The sequence below is a fragment of the Somniosus microcephalus genome, chromosome 4, assembly GCF_052327205.1.
Source record: "Somniosus microcephalus isolate GS21.2 chromosome 4, FLI_Smic_1.0, whole genome shotgun sequence".
NCBI lineage: Eukaryota > Metazoa > Chordata > Chondrichthyes > Squaliformes > Somniosidae > Somniosus > Somniosus microcephalus.
In genome coordinates, this window is record NC_140990.1 from 92006481 (window position 1) to 92021969 (window position 15489).

The window sequence follows — 15489 nt, forward strand, 5'->3', positions numbered from 1 at the left end:
AACCCGTGCTATACCTACCGTGGGAGTGTTTGATGGGGCAGTGTAGAGGGAGCTTTACTCTGTATCTAACCCGTGCTGTACCTGCCCTGGGAGTGTGTGATGGGACAGTGTAGCGGGAGATTTATTCTGTATCTAACCCGTGCTGTACATGCCCTGGGAGTGTTTTATGGGACAGTGTAGAGGGAGCTTTACTTTGTATCTAACCCGTGCTATACCTGCCCTGGGAGTGTTTGATGAGGCAGTGTAGATGGAGCTTTACTCTGTATCTAACCCATGCTGTACCTGCCCTGGGAATGTGTGATGGGACAGTGTAGAGGCAGCTTTACTCTGTATCTAACCCATGCTGTACCTGCCCTGGGAGTGTTTGATTTGACAGTGTAGAGGGAGTTTTACTCTGTATCTAACCCGCGCTGTGTCTGCCCTGGGAGTGTTTGATGGGTCAGTGTAGAGGGAGCTTTACTCTGTATCTAACCCGTGCTGTACCTGCCCTGGGCGTGTTTAATGGGTCAGTGTAGACGGAGCTTTACTCTGTATCTAGCCCGTGCTCTACCTGCCCTGGGAGTGTTTGATGGGAGAGTGTAAAGGGAGCTTTACTCTGTATCTAACCCGTGCTGTTCCTGCCCTGGGAGTGTTTGATGGGACAGTGTAGAGGGAGCTTTACTCTGTATCTAACCCGTGCTGTTCCTGCCCTGGGAGCACTCGGTTTTCCCCCGCTCTCTGTATGAACCACCGTGCAATTTGATATGACGCCCCGTCCCTCAGCTTACCTGCAAATGGTGGTCGTTGCTCTGGTTCATTGTGCCAACATTCCTGCATCAGATTCTTCAGATCTTCCAACTTTTCCACAGATTCCTGCCTCTTCAGGAGGCTGAGATCCGGCCTTTGATTCTCTGGGATAAGGACCTTGATGATGTCCCTCTGCCGAACGTCTGAGAAAGGGGAGCCAATTGAAATCAGAACCGAGGCCTTCTGCAGCAGGCTTCTGTGGGAACAGAGCCCCGAATAAAGAGGGAAGACTGGCCCCCGCTGAATGGCCAAACCCCTTAGTTCTGCAAATTCGCAGTAGGGAGACAAATCCAGGCTAACTCCCAGACGGAGGAAGCTGCGGTTGTTTGGGGAGAGGGGGCTGGAATTAGTAACCTGGGCCCTTCCTGCTCTGTGTGTGGGGCTCAGTGCCAATTGTAACACCCCCCTCCCCACCCCTCACCACCCTACCACCCTCATACCACCAGGATCAGCTAACTCAGCACAGACCGGCGGGGCCGGGGGCGGGGTGGGATGGAACCTTCCTGCACCATGTGTGGGGCTCAGCACCACAACGGAGTACAGCCCTCAACCTGAGTATCGACTGGTTAGATTTGCAGAGGTTATATTCAAAAAAATAGGAACGATTCCCACAAGGCTGCCCCTTGGCCCAGTTTGCCTCCAGCCTGGGTTGCCCAGCAACGCAGAATGTTCAGGTAATTCCGCCTTGCCACGGGGCGACTGGATTTGACTATTCCAACGCGCTCCTGGCTGGCCTCCCACGTTCTACCCTCTGTAAGCTTGAGCTCATCCAAAACTCGGCCGCCCGTATCCTAACTCGCACCAAGTCCCGTTCACTCATCACCCCTGTGCTCACTGACCTACATTGCCTCCCGGTCCGGCAACGCCTCGATTTCAAAATTCTCATCCTTGATTTCAAATCCCTCCATGGCCTCGCCCCTCCCTCCCTATCTCTGTAACCTCCTCCAGCCCTACAACCCTCCGAGATCTCTGCAATTCTGGCCTCTTGAGCATCCCCTGATTTTAATCGCTCAACCATTGGTGGCCGTGGCTTCAGCTGCCTGGGCCCTAAGCTCTGGAATTCTCTCCCTAAACCTCTCCGCCTCTCTCTCCTCCTTTAAGACGCTCCTTAAAACCTACCTCTTTGACCAAGCTTTTGGTCACCTGTCCTAATATCTACTTATAAGAGCATAAGAAATAGGAGCAGGAGTAGGCCATACGGCCCCTCGAGCCTGCTCCGCCATTCAATGAGATCACGCCTGATCTTTGACCTCAACTCCACTTTCCTGCCCGATCCCCATATCCCTTGATTCCCTTAACATCCAAAAATCTATCGATCTCAGCCTTGAATATACTCAACGACTGAGCCTCCACAGCCCTCTGGGGCAGAGAATTCCAAAGATTCACCACCCTCTGAGTGAAGAAATTTCTCCTCATCTCAGTCCTAAATGGCCGACCCCTTATTCTGAGACTATGGTCCCTCGTTCTAGACACTCCAGCCAGGGGAAACAACCTCTCAGCATCTACCCTGTCAATCCCCCTCAGAATCTTGTATGTTTCAATGAGATCACCTCTCATTCTTCTAAACTAGAGAGTAGAGGCCCATTCTACACAATCTCTCATCATAGGACAGCCCTCTCATCCCAGGAATCAACTAGTGAACCTTCGTTGCACCGCCTCCAAGGCAAGTATATCCTTCCTTCGGTAAGGAGACCAAAACTGTTTGATAATCGCTCTTGTGGAGCGCTTGGGGACGCTTCACTACGCGAAAGGCGCTATGTAGAAATGCGAGTTGTTGTTGTCTGCTCCCCCCGCCCCAACCTTCCGCCCCATCCTTACCACTGTAGGGCGGCTTCCCAGTCAGGACGCTCCACATCAGGATCCCGAAACTGTAATCAAAACAGGAGCACACGCACGTCTGAAAGCAAGGTGCTAAACGACTTACATCCCAGTACCCAGCACCCCCAAGAGGGTGAAAGGTCAGAGTCTGACCCGCTGACCCCCACCCAGTACCGCCATCAGTGCCACATAAAAGGTTACTGCATAAGATAAGAGCTCACGGAATTGGGCGTAATATATTAGCATGGATAGAGAATTGGCAAACTAACAGAAAGCAGAGGGTCGGGATAAATGGGTCATTTTCCGGTTGGCAAACGGTAACTAGTGGGGTGCCACAGGGATCGGTGCTGGGGCCTCAACTATTTACAATCTACATTAATGACTTGGATGAAGGGACCGAGTGTAATGTAGCCAAGTTTGCGGATGATACAAAGATGGGTGGGAAAGCAAGTTGTGCAGAGGACTCAAAGAACCTGCAAAGGGATATAGACAGGGTAAGTGAATGGGCAAACATTTGGCAGATGGAGTATAATGTGGGAAAGTGCGAGGTTATACACTTTGGAAGAAAAATAAAAAAGCAAATTATTATTTAAATTGCGAGAGATTACAAAATGCTACCATTCAGAGGGACCTGGGGGTCCTTGTGCACGAAACACAAAAAGTTAGCATGCAGGTACAACAAGTAATCAAAAAGGCAAATGGAATGTTGGCCTTTATTGCAAGGGGGCTGGAGTATAAAAGCAGGGAAGTCCTGCTACAACCGTACAGAGTATTGGTGATACCACACCTGGAGTACTGCGTACAGTTTTGGTCTCCTTATTTAAGGAAGGATATACTTGCATTGGAGGCAGTTCAGAGACGATTCGCTCGGTTGATTCCGGAGATGAGGGGGTTGACTTATGAAGAAAGGTTGAGCAGGTTGGGCCTTAGAATTTAGAAGAATGAGAGGTGATCTTATTGAAACATATAAGATACTGAGGGGGCTCGCCAGGGTAGATGCAGCGAGGATGATTCCCCTCATGGGGGAATCAAGAACTCGGGGGCAGAGTTTCAGAATAAAGGGTCGCCCTTTTAGAACTGAGATGAGGAGGAATTTCTTCTCTCAGAGGGTCGTAAATCTGTGGAATTCTCTGCCCCAGAGCCGTGGAGGCTGGGTCATTAAATACATTTATGGTGGAGAGAGACAGATTTTTGCAAGATAAGAGAGTGAAGGGTTATGGGGAGTGGGCGGGGAAGTGGCTTTGAGCCCAAGATCAGCCATGATCTTATTGAAAGGCAGAGCAGGCTCGAGGGGCCAAGTGGCCTATTCCTGCTCCTATTTCTTGTGTGCTTATGTAGAGGAGACTTTCATCCCAGCCCCCACCCCCCACCAATCTATCTGGGGCTGCAGTTGACCCCAAGGTCCCCACAGGGTGAAAGGTCAGTGCCTGACCCGCTGACACCCCACCCAGTGCTGCCATCAGAGAGAGGAGACCTTCATCCCCCACTCTGTCTGGGGCTGCCTCTCAGAATCACAGCACTCAAAGCACTGTAGGAGGCCGTTCATCCCATCATGGACGCGCTGATCCCAGCTCTTGACCTCCCTTTGCCCCAGTGACCTCGAAGCCGGCCATTTTCTACGTCAGGACTCGGCTCACTGTCGACCGTGAATCGCTGTCACCCGCGGAACGTCGGAATTCCCGATCGAGGCGTCTCGAGACGGCCACCATCAGAAAGGCGGCACATTATGGCCAAGTTTGGACGTTGACCCTTCACCTCCCCACCCGCCAACCTCAATCCTTCAAACTTAGCTCTGCCCTTCCCCCCACCACCCCCCCCCCACCCCACCCACCCACCCCCCGTAGCTGCCTCTGTCTCGATAGCCCCTCGCAGGCAAGTAGTCCCGCCCGTAATCCCCCCCCACTCTGTGGGTCAACGTAGCCACCCCACATTATCCCCCCTCCCCTCATCCCCAGTGAGTTGGGCCATTTCCTTCCCTTTCTGATTTGAGGGCGGTGTGGCGGAGGGCGGGAGGTCATTGGAAGGGTCATGACCCCTATCCCCAATGATGTTGAGTTTGACCAATTACGTAGGGGGTTCAGTGAAGGGGTCATGACCCCTATCCCCAATGATATTGAGTTCGACCAATTACGTAGGGGTTTCAGTGAAGGGGTCATGACCCCTATCCCCAATGACATTGAGTTCGACCAATTACGTAGGGGGTTCAGTGAAGTGGTCATGACCTCCATACCCAATGACATTGAGTTCGACCAATTACGCAGGGGCTTCAGTGAAGGGGTCATGACCCCCATACGCAATGACATTGAGTTCGACCAATTACGTAGGGGGTTCAGTGAAGGGGTCATGACCCCCATACCCAATGACATTGAGTTCGACCAATTACATAGGGGGTTCAGTGAAGGGGTCATGACCCCCCTACCCAATGACATTGAGCACAGCCAATTATGTAGCGGGGCGGTGAGGGGGGGTCAGTGGAGAGCTTGTGTTGACACCTTTCCCCAAAGACGTTGCGCTCTAACACTTTTGTATGTCCTTCACTTCCTGATGTGAGGGGGATGGGGGGAAGGACTCAGCAGAGGGGGTCACAACCCCTTTCCCCGAGGGGGCTTTACTGACCTGTAAACGTCTGTGGCGGCCGCGGGTTTGTACCGATTGATTTCGGATTTAAACGCTTCCGGTGGGAGGTACTCAAGAGTGCCAGCGACGGAGCTGCAGGGCTTGCATGACACGATCTGCTTCAGCTTCGACAGACCGAAGTCCGCGATCTGCAACGGAAAGTCAGAGGTCAGGAAGCTTGGACCGCGGGGCCGAGTGCTTAACCCAAACCCCCACCCCACCGCCCGCCACCCCCCCCGCCACCCTGGGGAAACCACAGATGCAAAGTAAACCTCATAAGAACATAAGAATTAGGAGCAGGAGTAGGCCTTTTGGACCTTCGAGCCAACTCCGCCATTCAATGAGATCATGGCTGAACTACTACCTCATCTCCACTTTCCTGCATTATCCCCATATCCCTTGATTCCCTGAATATTTAAAAATCTATCGATCTCTGTCTTGAATATACTCAATGGCTGAGCCTCCACAGCCCTCTGGGGCAGAAAATTCCAAAGATTCACCACCCTCTGAGTGAAGAAATTTCCCCTCAACTCAGTCCTAAATGGCCAACCCCTTATCCTAAAATTATGACCCCTGGTTCCAGACTCCCCAGCCAGGGGAAACATCCTCCCTGCATCTACCCTGTCAAGCCCTATAAGAATTTTATATGTTTCAATGAGATCACCGCTCATTCTTCTAAACTCTAGAGAATATAGGCCTAGTCTACTCAATCTCTCCTCATCCCAGGAACCAATCTGGTGAACCTTCGCTGCACTCCCTCTTTGGCAAGTATATCCTTCCTTAGGTAAGGTCCGGGCATTTAAAAGGACTCTCATCAGTGTGAACTCACTGGTGTGTCAGCAAGTGGGATGACAGAGAGAATCCATTCTCACACTTGGAGCAGGTGAATGGCCTTACCCCGGTGTGAGTGCATCTATGACTTTCCAGGTGGGACAGGCTCCCTCTACACTGTCCCATCAAACACTCCCAGGGCAGGGACAGCACGGGTTAGATACAGAGTAAAGCTCCCTCTACACTGTCCCATCAAACACTCCCAGGGCAGGGACAGCACGGGCTAGATACAGAGTAAAGCTCCCTCTACACTGTCCCATCAAACACGCCCAGGGCAGGTATAGCACGGGTTAGATACAGAGTAAAGCTCCATCTACACTGTCCCATCAAACACTCACAGAGCAGATACACATGGGTTAGATACAGAGTAAAGATCCCTCTACACTGTCCCATCAAACACTCCCAGGGGAGGTATAGCACGGGTTAGATACAGAGTAAAGCTCCCTCTACACTGTCCCATCAAACACTCCCAGGGCAGGTACAGCACGGTTAGATACAGAGTAAAGCTCCCTCTACACTGTCCCATCAAACACTCCCAAGGCATGTACAGCACGGGTTAGATACACAGTAAAGCTCCCTCTACACTGTCCCATAAAACACTCCCAGGGCAGGTGCAGCACGGGTTAGATACAGAGTAAAGCTCCCTCTACACTGTCCCATCAAACACTCCCAGGGCAGGTACAGCACGGGTTAGATACAGAGTAAAGTTCCCTCTACACTGCCCCATCAAACACTCCCAGGGCAGATACAGCACGGGTTAGATACAGAGTAAAGCTCCCTCTACACTGTCCCATCAAACACTCCCAGGGCAGATACAGCACGGGTTAGATACAGAGTAAAGCTCCCTCTACACTGTCCCATCAAACACTCCCAGGGCAGGTTCAGCACAGGTTAGATACAGAGTAAAGCTCCCTCTACACTGTCCCATCAAACACTCCCAGGGCAGATACAGCATGGGTTAGATACAGAGTAAAGCTCCCTCTACACTGTCCCATCAAACACTCCCAGGGCAGGTACAGCACGGGTTAGATACAGAGTAAAGCTCCATCTACACTCTCCCATCAAACACTCCCAGGGCAGGTACCGCACGGGCTAGATCCAGAGTAAAGCTCCCTCTACACTGTCCCATCAAACACTTCCAGGGGAGGTATAGCACGGGTTAGATACAGATTAAAGCTCCCTCTACACTGTCCCATCAAACACTCCCAGGGCTGGTACAGCACGGGTTAGATACAGAGTAAAGCTCCCTCTACACTGTCCCATCAAACACACCCAGGGGAGGTATAGCACGGGTTAGATACAGAGTAAAGCTCCCTCTACACTGTCCCATCAAACACTCCCAGGGCAGGTACAGCACGGGTTAGATACAGAGTAAAGCTCCCTCTACACTGTCCCATCAAACACTCCCAGGGCAGGTGCCGCAGGGGTTAGATACAGAGTAAAGCTCCCTCTTCACTGTACCAACAAACACTCCCAGGGCAGGTACAGCACGGGTTAGATACAAAGTAAAGCTCCCTCGACACTGTCCCATCAAACACTCCCAGGGCAGGCACAGCACGGGTCAGATACAGAGTAAAGCTCCCTCTATACGATCCCATCAAACACTCCCAGGGCACGTACAGCACGGGTTAGATACAGAGTAAAGCTCCCTCTACACTGTCCCATCAAACAGTCCCAGGGCAGATACAGCATGGATTAGATACAGAGTAAAGCTCCCTCTACACTGTCCCATCAAACACTCCCAGGGCAGGTACAGCATGGGTTAGATACAGAGTAAAGCTCCCTCTACACTGTCCCATCAAACACTCCCAGGGCAGGTACAGCACGGTTTAGATACAGAGTAAAGCTCCCTCTACACTGTCCCATCAAACACTCCCAGGGCAGGTACAGCACGGGTTAGATACAGAGTAAAGCTCCCTCAACACTGTCCCATCAAACACTCCCAGGGCAGATGCAGCACGGGTTAGATACAGAATAAAGCTCCCTCTACACTGTCCCATCAAACACTCCCAGGGCAGGTACAGCACGGGTTAGATACAGAGTAAAGCTCCCTGTACACTGTCCCATCAAACACTCCAAGGGCAGGTGCAGCACGGGTTAGATACAGAGTAAAGCTCCCTCTACACTGTCCCATCAAACACTCCCAGGGCAGGTACAGCACGGGTTAGATACAGAGTAAAGCACCCTCTATACTGTCCCATCAAACACTCCCAGGAAAGGTACAGCACGGGTTTGATACAGAGTAAAGCTCCCTCTACAATGTCCCATCAAACACTCCCAGGGCAGGTGCAGCAAGGGTTAGATACAGAGTAAAGCTCCCTCTACACTGTCCCATCAAACACTCCCAGGGCAGGTACAGCACGGGTTAGATACAGAGTAAAGCTCCCTCTAAACTGTCCCATCAAACACTCCCAGGGCAGATGCAGCACGGGTTAGATACAGAATAAAGCTCCCTCGACACTGTCCCATCAAACACTCCCAGGGCTGGTACAGCACGGGTTAGATACAGAGTAAAGCTCCCTCTACACTGTCCCATCAAACACTCCCAGGGCAGATACAGCACGGGTTAGAAACAGAGTAAAGCTCCCTCTACACTGTCCCATCAAACACTCCCAGGGCAGGTTCAGCACAGGTTAGATACAGAGTAAAGCTCCCTCTACACTGTCCCATCAAACACTCCCAGGGCAGATACAGCATGGGTTAGATACAGAGTAAAGCTCCCTCTACACTGTCCCATCAAACACTCCCAGGGCAGGTACAGCACGGGTTAGATACAGAGTAAAGCTCCATCTGCACTCTCCCATCAAACACTCCCAGGGCAGGTACCGCACGGGCTAGATATAGAGTAAAGCTCCCTCTACACTTTCCCATCAAACACTCCCAGGGCAGGTGCCGCAGGGGTTAGATACAGAGTAAAGCTCCCTCTTCACTGTACCATCAAATACTCCCACGGCAGGTACAGCACGGGTTAGATACAGAGTAAAGCTTCCTCTATACTATCCCATCAAACACTCCCAGGGCACGTACAGCACGGGTTAGATACAGAGTAAAGCTCCCTCTACACTGCCCCATCAAACACTCCCAGGGCAGGTACAGCACAGATTAGATGCAGAGTAAACTCCCTCTACACTGTCCGATCAAACAATCCCAGGGCAGGTACAGCACGGGTTAGATACAGAGTAAAGCTCCCTCTATACTGTCCCATCAAACACTCCCAGGGCAGGTACAGCACGGGTTAGATACAGAGTAAAGCTCCCTCTACACTGTCCCATCAAACACTCCCAGGGCAGGTACAGCATAGGATAGATACAGAGTAATGCTCCTCTACACTGTCGCATCAAACACTCCCAGGGCAGGTACTGCACGGGTTAGATACAGAGTAAAGCTCCCTCTACACTGCCCCATCAAACACTCCCAGGGCAGATAGAGCACGGGTTAGATACAGAGTAAAGCTACCTCTACACTGTCCCATCAAACACTCCCAGGGCAGGTACAGCACGGGTTAGATACAGAGTAAAGCTCCCTCTACACTGCCCCATCAAACACTCCCAGGGCAGATAGAGCACGGGTTAGATACAGAGTAAAGCTACCTCTACACTGTCCCATCAAACAGTCCCAGGGCAGATACAGCACGGGTTAGATACAGAGTAAAGCTCCCTCTACACTGTCCCATCAAACACTCCCAGGGCAGGTACAGCACGGGTTAGATACAGAGTAAAGCTCCCTCTACACTGTCCAATCAAACAACCACAGGGCAGGTACAGCACAGATTAGAGACAGAGTAAAGCTCCCTCGACACTGTCCCATCAAACACTCACAGGGCAGGTACAGCACGGTTCAGATACAGAGTAAAGCTCCCTCTACACTGTCCCATCAAACACTCCCAGGGCAGGTACAGCACGGGCTAGATACAGAGTAAAGCTCCCTCTACACTGTCCCATCAAACACTCCCAGGGCACATGCAGCACGGGTTAGATACAGAATAAAGCTCCCTCTACACTGTCCCATCAAACACTCCCAGTGCAGGTACAGCACGGGTTAGATACAGAGTAAAGCTCCCTCTACACTGTCCCATCAAACACTCCAAGGGCAGGTGCAGCACGGGTTAGATACAGAGTAAAGCTCCCTTTACACTGTCCCATCAAATACTCCCAGGGCAGGTACAGCACGGGTTAGATACAGAGTAAAGCTCCCTCTACACTGTCCCATCAAACACTCCCAGGACAGGTACAGCACGGGTTAGATACAGAGTAAAGCTCCCTCTACAATGTCCCATCAAACACTCCCGGGGCAGGTACAGCACAGGTTAGATACAGAGTAAAGCACTCTCTACACTGTCCCATCAAACACTCCAAGGGCAGGTGCAGCACGGGTTAGATACAGAGTAAAGCTCCCTCTACACTGTCCCATCAAACACTCCCGGGGCAGGTACAGCACAGGTTAGATACAGAGTAAAGCTCCCTCTACACTGTCCCATCAAACACTCCCAGGGCAGGTACAGCACTGGTTAGATACAGAGTAAAGCTCCCTCTACACTGTCCCATCAAACACTCCCAGGGCAGGTACAGCACAGGTTAGATACAGAGTAATGCTCCCTCTAAACTGTCCCATCAAACACTCCCAGGGCAGGTACAGCACTTGTTAGATACAGAGTAAAGTTCCCTCTACACTGTCCCATCAAACACTCCCAGGGCAGGTACAACACGGATTAGATACAGAGTAAAGTTCCCTCTACACTGTCCCATCAAACACTCCCAGGGCAAGTACAACACGGATTAGATACAGAGTAAAGCTCCCTCTACACTGTCCCATCAAACACTCCCCGGGCAGGTACAGCACGGGTTAGATACAGAGTAAAGCTCCCTCTACACTGTCCCATCAAACACTCCCAGGGCAGGTACAGCACTGGTTAGATAGAGAGTAAAGCTCCCTCTACACCGTCCCATCAAACACTCCCAGGGCAGGTACAGCACGGGTTAGATACAGAGTAAAGCTCCCTCTACACTGTCCCATCAAACACTCCCAGAGCAGGTACAGCACGGGTTAGATACAGAGTAAAGTTCCCTCTACACTGTCCCATCAAACACTCCCAGGGCAGGTACAGCACGGGTTACAGACAGAGTAAAGCTCCCTCTATGCTGTCTCATCAAATACTCCCAGGGCAGGTACAGCACGGGTTAGATACAGAGTAAAGTTCCCTCTACACTGTCCCATCAAACACTCCCAGGGCAGGTACAGCACGGGTTAGATACAGAGTAAAGCTCCCTCTACACTGTCCCATCAAACACTCCCAGGGCAGGTGCCGCAGGGGTTAGATACAGAGTAAAGCTCCCTCTTCACTGTACCAACAAACACTCCCAGGGCAGGTACAGCACGGGTTAGATACAAAGTAAAGCTCCCTCGACACTGTCCCATCAAACACTCCCAGGGCAGGCACAGCACGGGTCAGATACAGAGTAAAGCTCCCTCTATACGATCCCATCAAACACTCCCAGGGCACGTACAGCACGGGTTAGATACAGAGTAAAGCTCCCTCTACACTGTCCCATCAAACAGTCCCAGGGCAGATACAGCATGGATTAGATACAGAGTAAAGCTCCCTCTACACTGTCCCATCAAACACTCCCAGGGCAGGTACAGCATGGGTTAGATACAGAGTAAAGCTCCCTCTACACTGTCCCATCAAACACTCCCAGGGCAGGTACAGCACGGTTTAGATACAGAGTAAAGCTCCCTCTACACTGTCCCATCAAACACTCCCAGGGCAGGTACAGCACGGGTTAGATACAGAGTAAAGCTCCCTCAACACTGTCCCATCAAACACTCCCAGGGCAGATGCAGCACGGGTTAGATACAGAATAAAGCTCCCTCTACACTGTCCCATCAAACACTCCCAGGGCAGGTACAGCACGGGTTAGATACAGAGTAAAGCTCCCTGTACACTGTCCCATCAAACACTCCAAGGGCAGGTGCAGCACGGGTTAGATACAGAGTAAAGCTCCCTCTACACTGTCCCATCAAACACTCCCAGGGCAGGTACAGCACGGGTTAGATACAGAGTAAAGCACCCTCTATACTGTCCCATCAAACACTCCCAGGAAAGGTACAGCACGGGTTTGATACAGAGTAAAGCTCCCTCTACAATGTCCCATCAAACACTCCCAGGGCAGGTGCAGCAAGGGTTAGATACAGAGTAAAGCTCCCTCTACACTGTCCCATCAAACACTCCCAGGGCAGGTACAGCACGGGTTAGATACAGAGTAAAGCTCCCTCTAAACTGTCCCATCAAACACTCCCAGGGCAGATGCAGCACGGGTTAGATACAGAATAAAGCTCCCTCGACACTGTCCCATCAAACACTCCCAGGGCTGGTACAGCACGGGTTAGATACAGAGTAAAGCTCCCTCTACACTGTCCCATCAAACACTCCCAGGGCAGATACAGCACGGGTTAGAAACAGAGTAAAGCTCCCTCTACACTGTCCCATCAAACACTCCCAGGGCAGGTTCAGCACAGGTTAGATACAGAGTAAAGCTCCCTCTACACTGTCCCATCAAACACTCCCAGGGCAGATACAGCATGGGTTAGATACAGAGTAAAGCTCCCTCTACACTGTCCCATCAAACACTCCCAGGGCAGGTACAGCACGGGTTAGATACAGAGTAAAGCTCCATCTGCACTCTCCCATCAAACACTCCCAGGGCAGGTACCGCACGGGCTAGATATAGAGTAAAGCTCCCTCTACACTTTCCCATCAAACACTCCCAGGGCAGGTGCCGCAGGGGTTAGATACAGAGTAAAGCTCCCTCTTCACTGTACCATCAAATACTCCCACGGCAGGTACAGCACGGGTTAGATACAGAGTAAAGCTTCCTCTATACTATCCCATCAAACACTCCCAGGGCACGTACAGCACGGGTTAGATACAGAGTAAAGCTCCCTCTACACTGCCCCATCAAACACTCCCAGGGCAGGTACAGCACAGATTAGATGCAGAGTAAACTCCCTCTACACTGTCCGATCAAACAATCCCAGGGCAGGTACAGCACGGGTTAGATACAGAGTAAAGCTCCCTCTATACTGTCCCATCAAACACTCCCAGGGCAGGTACAGCACGGGTTAGATACAGAGTAAAGCTCCCTCTACACTGTCCCATCAAACACTCCCAGGGCAGGTACAGCATAGGATAGATACAGAGTAATGCTCCTCTACACTGTCGCATCAAACACTCCCAGGGCAGGTACTGCACGGGTTAGATACAGAGTAAAGCTCCCTCTACACTGCCCCATCAAACACTCCCAGGGCAGATAGAGCACGGGTTAGATACAGAGTAAAGCTACCTCTACACTGTCCCATCAAACACTCCCAGGGCAGGTACAGCACGGGTTAGATACAGAGTAAAGCTCCCTCTACACTGCCCCATCAAACACTCCCAGGGCAGATAGAGCACGGGTTAGATACAGAGTAAAGCTACCTCTACACTGTCCCATCAAACAGTCCCAGGGCAGATACAGCACGGGTTAGATACAGAGTAAAGCTCCCTCTACACTGTCCCATCAAACACTCCCAGGGCAGGTACAGCACGGGTTAGATACAGAGTAAAGCTCCCTCTACACTGTCCAATCAAACAACCACAGGGCAGGTACAGCACAGATTAGAGACAGAGTAAAGCTCCCTCGACACTGTCCCATCAAACACTCACAGGGCAGGTACAGCACGGTTCAGATACAGAGTAAAGCTCCCTCTACACTGTCCCATCAAACACTCCCAGGGCAGGTACAGCACGGGCTAGATACAGAGTAAAGCTCCCTCTACACTGTCCCATCAAACACTCCCAGGGCACATGCAGCACGGGTTAGATACAGAATAAAGCTCCCTCTACACTGTCCCATCAAACACTCCCAGTGCAGGTACAGCACGGGTTAGATACAGAGTAAAGCTCCCTCTACACTGTCCCATCAAACACTCCAAGGGCAGGTGCAGCACGGGTTAGATACAGAGTAAAGCTCCCTTTACACTGTCCCATCAAATACTCCCAGGGCAGGTACAGCACGGGTTAGATACAGAGTAAAGCTCCCTCTACACTGTCCCATCAAACACTCCCAGGACAGGTACAGCACGGGTTAGATACAGAGTAAAGCTCCCTCTACAATGTCCCATCAAACACTCCCGGGGCAGGTACAGCACAGGTTAGATACAGAGTAAAGCACTCTCTACACTGTCCCATCAAACACTCCAAGGGCAGGTGCAGCACGGGTTAGATACAGAGTAAAGCTCCCTCTACACTGTCCCATCAAACACTCCCGGGGCAGGTACAGCACAGGTTAGATACAGAGTAAAGCTCCCTCTACACTGTCCCATCAAACACTCCCAGGGCAGGTACAGCACTGGTTAGATACAGAGTAAAGCTCCCTCTACACTGTCCCATCAAACACTCCCAGGGCAGGTACAGCACAGGTTAGATACAGAGTAATGCTCCCTCTAAACTGTCCCATCAAACACTCCCAGGGCAGGTACAGCACTTGTTAGATACAGAGTAAAGTTCCCTCTACACTGTCCCATCAAACACTCCCAGGGCAGGTACAACACGGATTAGATACAGAGTAAAGTTCCCTCTACACTGTCCCATCAAACACTCCCAGGGCAAGTACAACACGGATTAGATACAGAGTAAAGCTCCCTCTACACTGTCCCATCAAACACTCCCCGGGCAGGTACAGCACGGGTTAGATACAGAGTAAAGCTCCCTCTACACTGTCCCATCAAACACTCCCAGGGCAGGTACAGCACTGGTTAGATAGAGAGTAAAGCTCCCTCTACACCGTCCCATCAAACACTCCCAGGGCAGGTACAGCACGGGTTAGATACAGAGTAAAGCTCCCTCTACACTGTCCCATCAAACACTCCCAGAGCAGGTACAGCACGGGTTAGATACAGAGTAAAGTTCCCTCTACACTGTCCCATCAAACACTCCCAGGGCAGGTACAGCACGGGTTACAGACAGAGTAAAGCTCCCTCTATGCTGTCTCATCAAATACTCCCAGGGCAGGTACAGCACGGGTTAGATACAGAGTAAAGTTCCCTCTACACTGTCCCATCAAACACTCCCAGGGCAGGTACAGCACGGGTTAGATACAGAGTAAAGCTCCCTCTACACTGTCCCATCAAACACGCCCAGGGCAGGTACAGCACGGGTTACAGACAGAGTAAAGCTCCCTCTACACTGTCCCATCAAACACTCCCAGGGCAGGTACAACACGGATTAGATACAGAGTAAAGCTCCCTCTACACTGTCCCATCACACACACCCAGGGCAGGTACAGCACGGGTTAGATACAGAGTAAAGCTCCCTCTACACTGTCCCATCAAACACCCCCAGGGCAGGTACAGCACGGGTTGGATACAGAGTAAAGCTTCCCCTACACTGTCCCATCAAAC

General features: G+C 51.4%; 1 protein-coding gene across 2 annotated transcripts in view; it reads right to left on the minus strand.

Moving 5' to 3' along the window:
- The window catches only part of LOC147119511 (receptor-interacting serine/threonine-protein kinase 3-like), an 86864-nt gene that overhangs the window by 26502 nt on the left and 44873 nt on the right, over positions 1–15489 (minus strand). For both annotated transcript variants that reach the window (XR_015078035.1, XM_085985080.1), the window contains exons 4-6: positions 5221–5369; positions 2605–2654; positions 768–929 (exon numbers count right to left, since the gene is read on the minus strand). Coding sequence is in view for 1 of the 2 variants with exons in the window: in XM_085985080.1 (XP_085841206.1) it covers positions 768–929; positions 2605–2654; positions 5221–5369 (361 nt within the window). In the remaining variant the exon portion in view is untranslated. The remainder of the gene's footprint in view (positions 1–767; positions 930–2604; positions 2655–5220; positions 5370–15489) is intronic.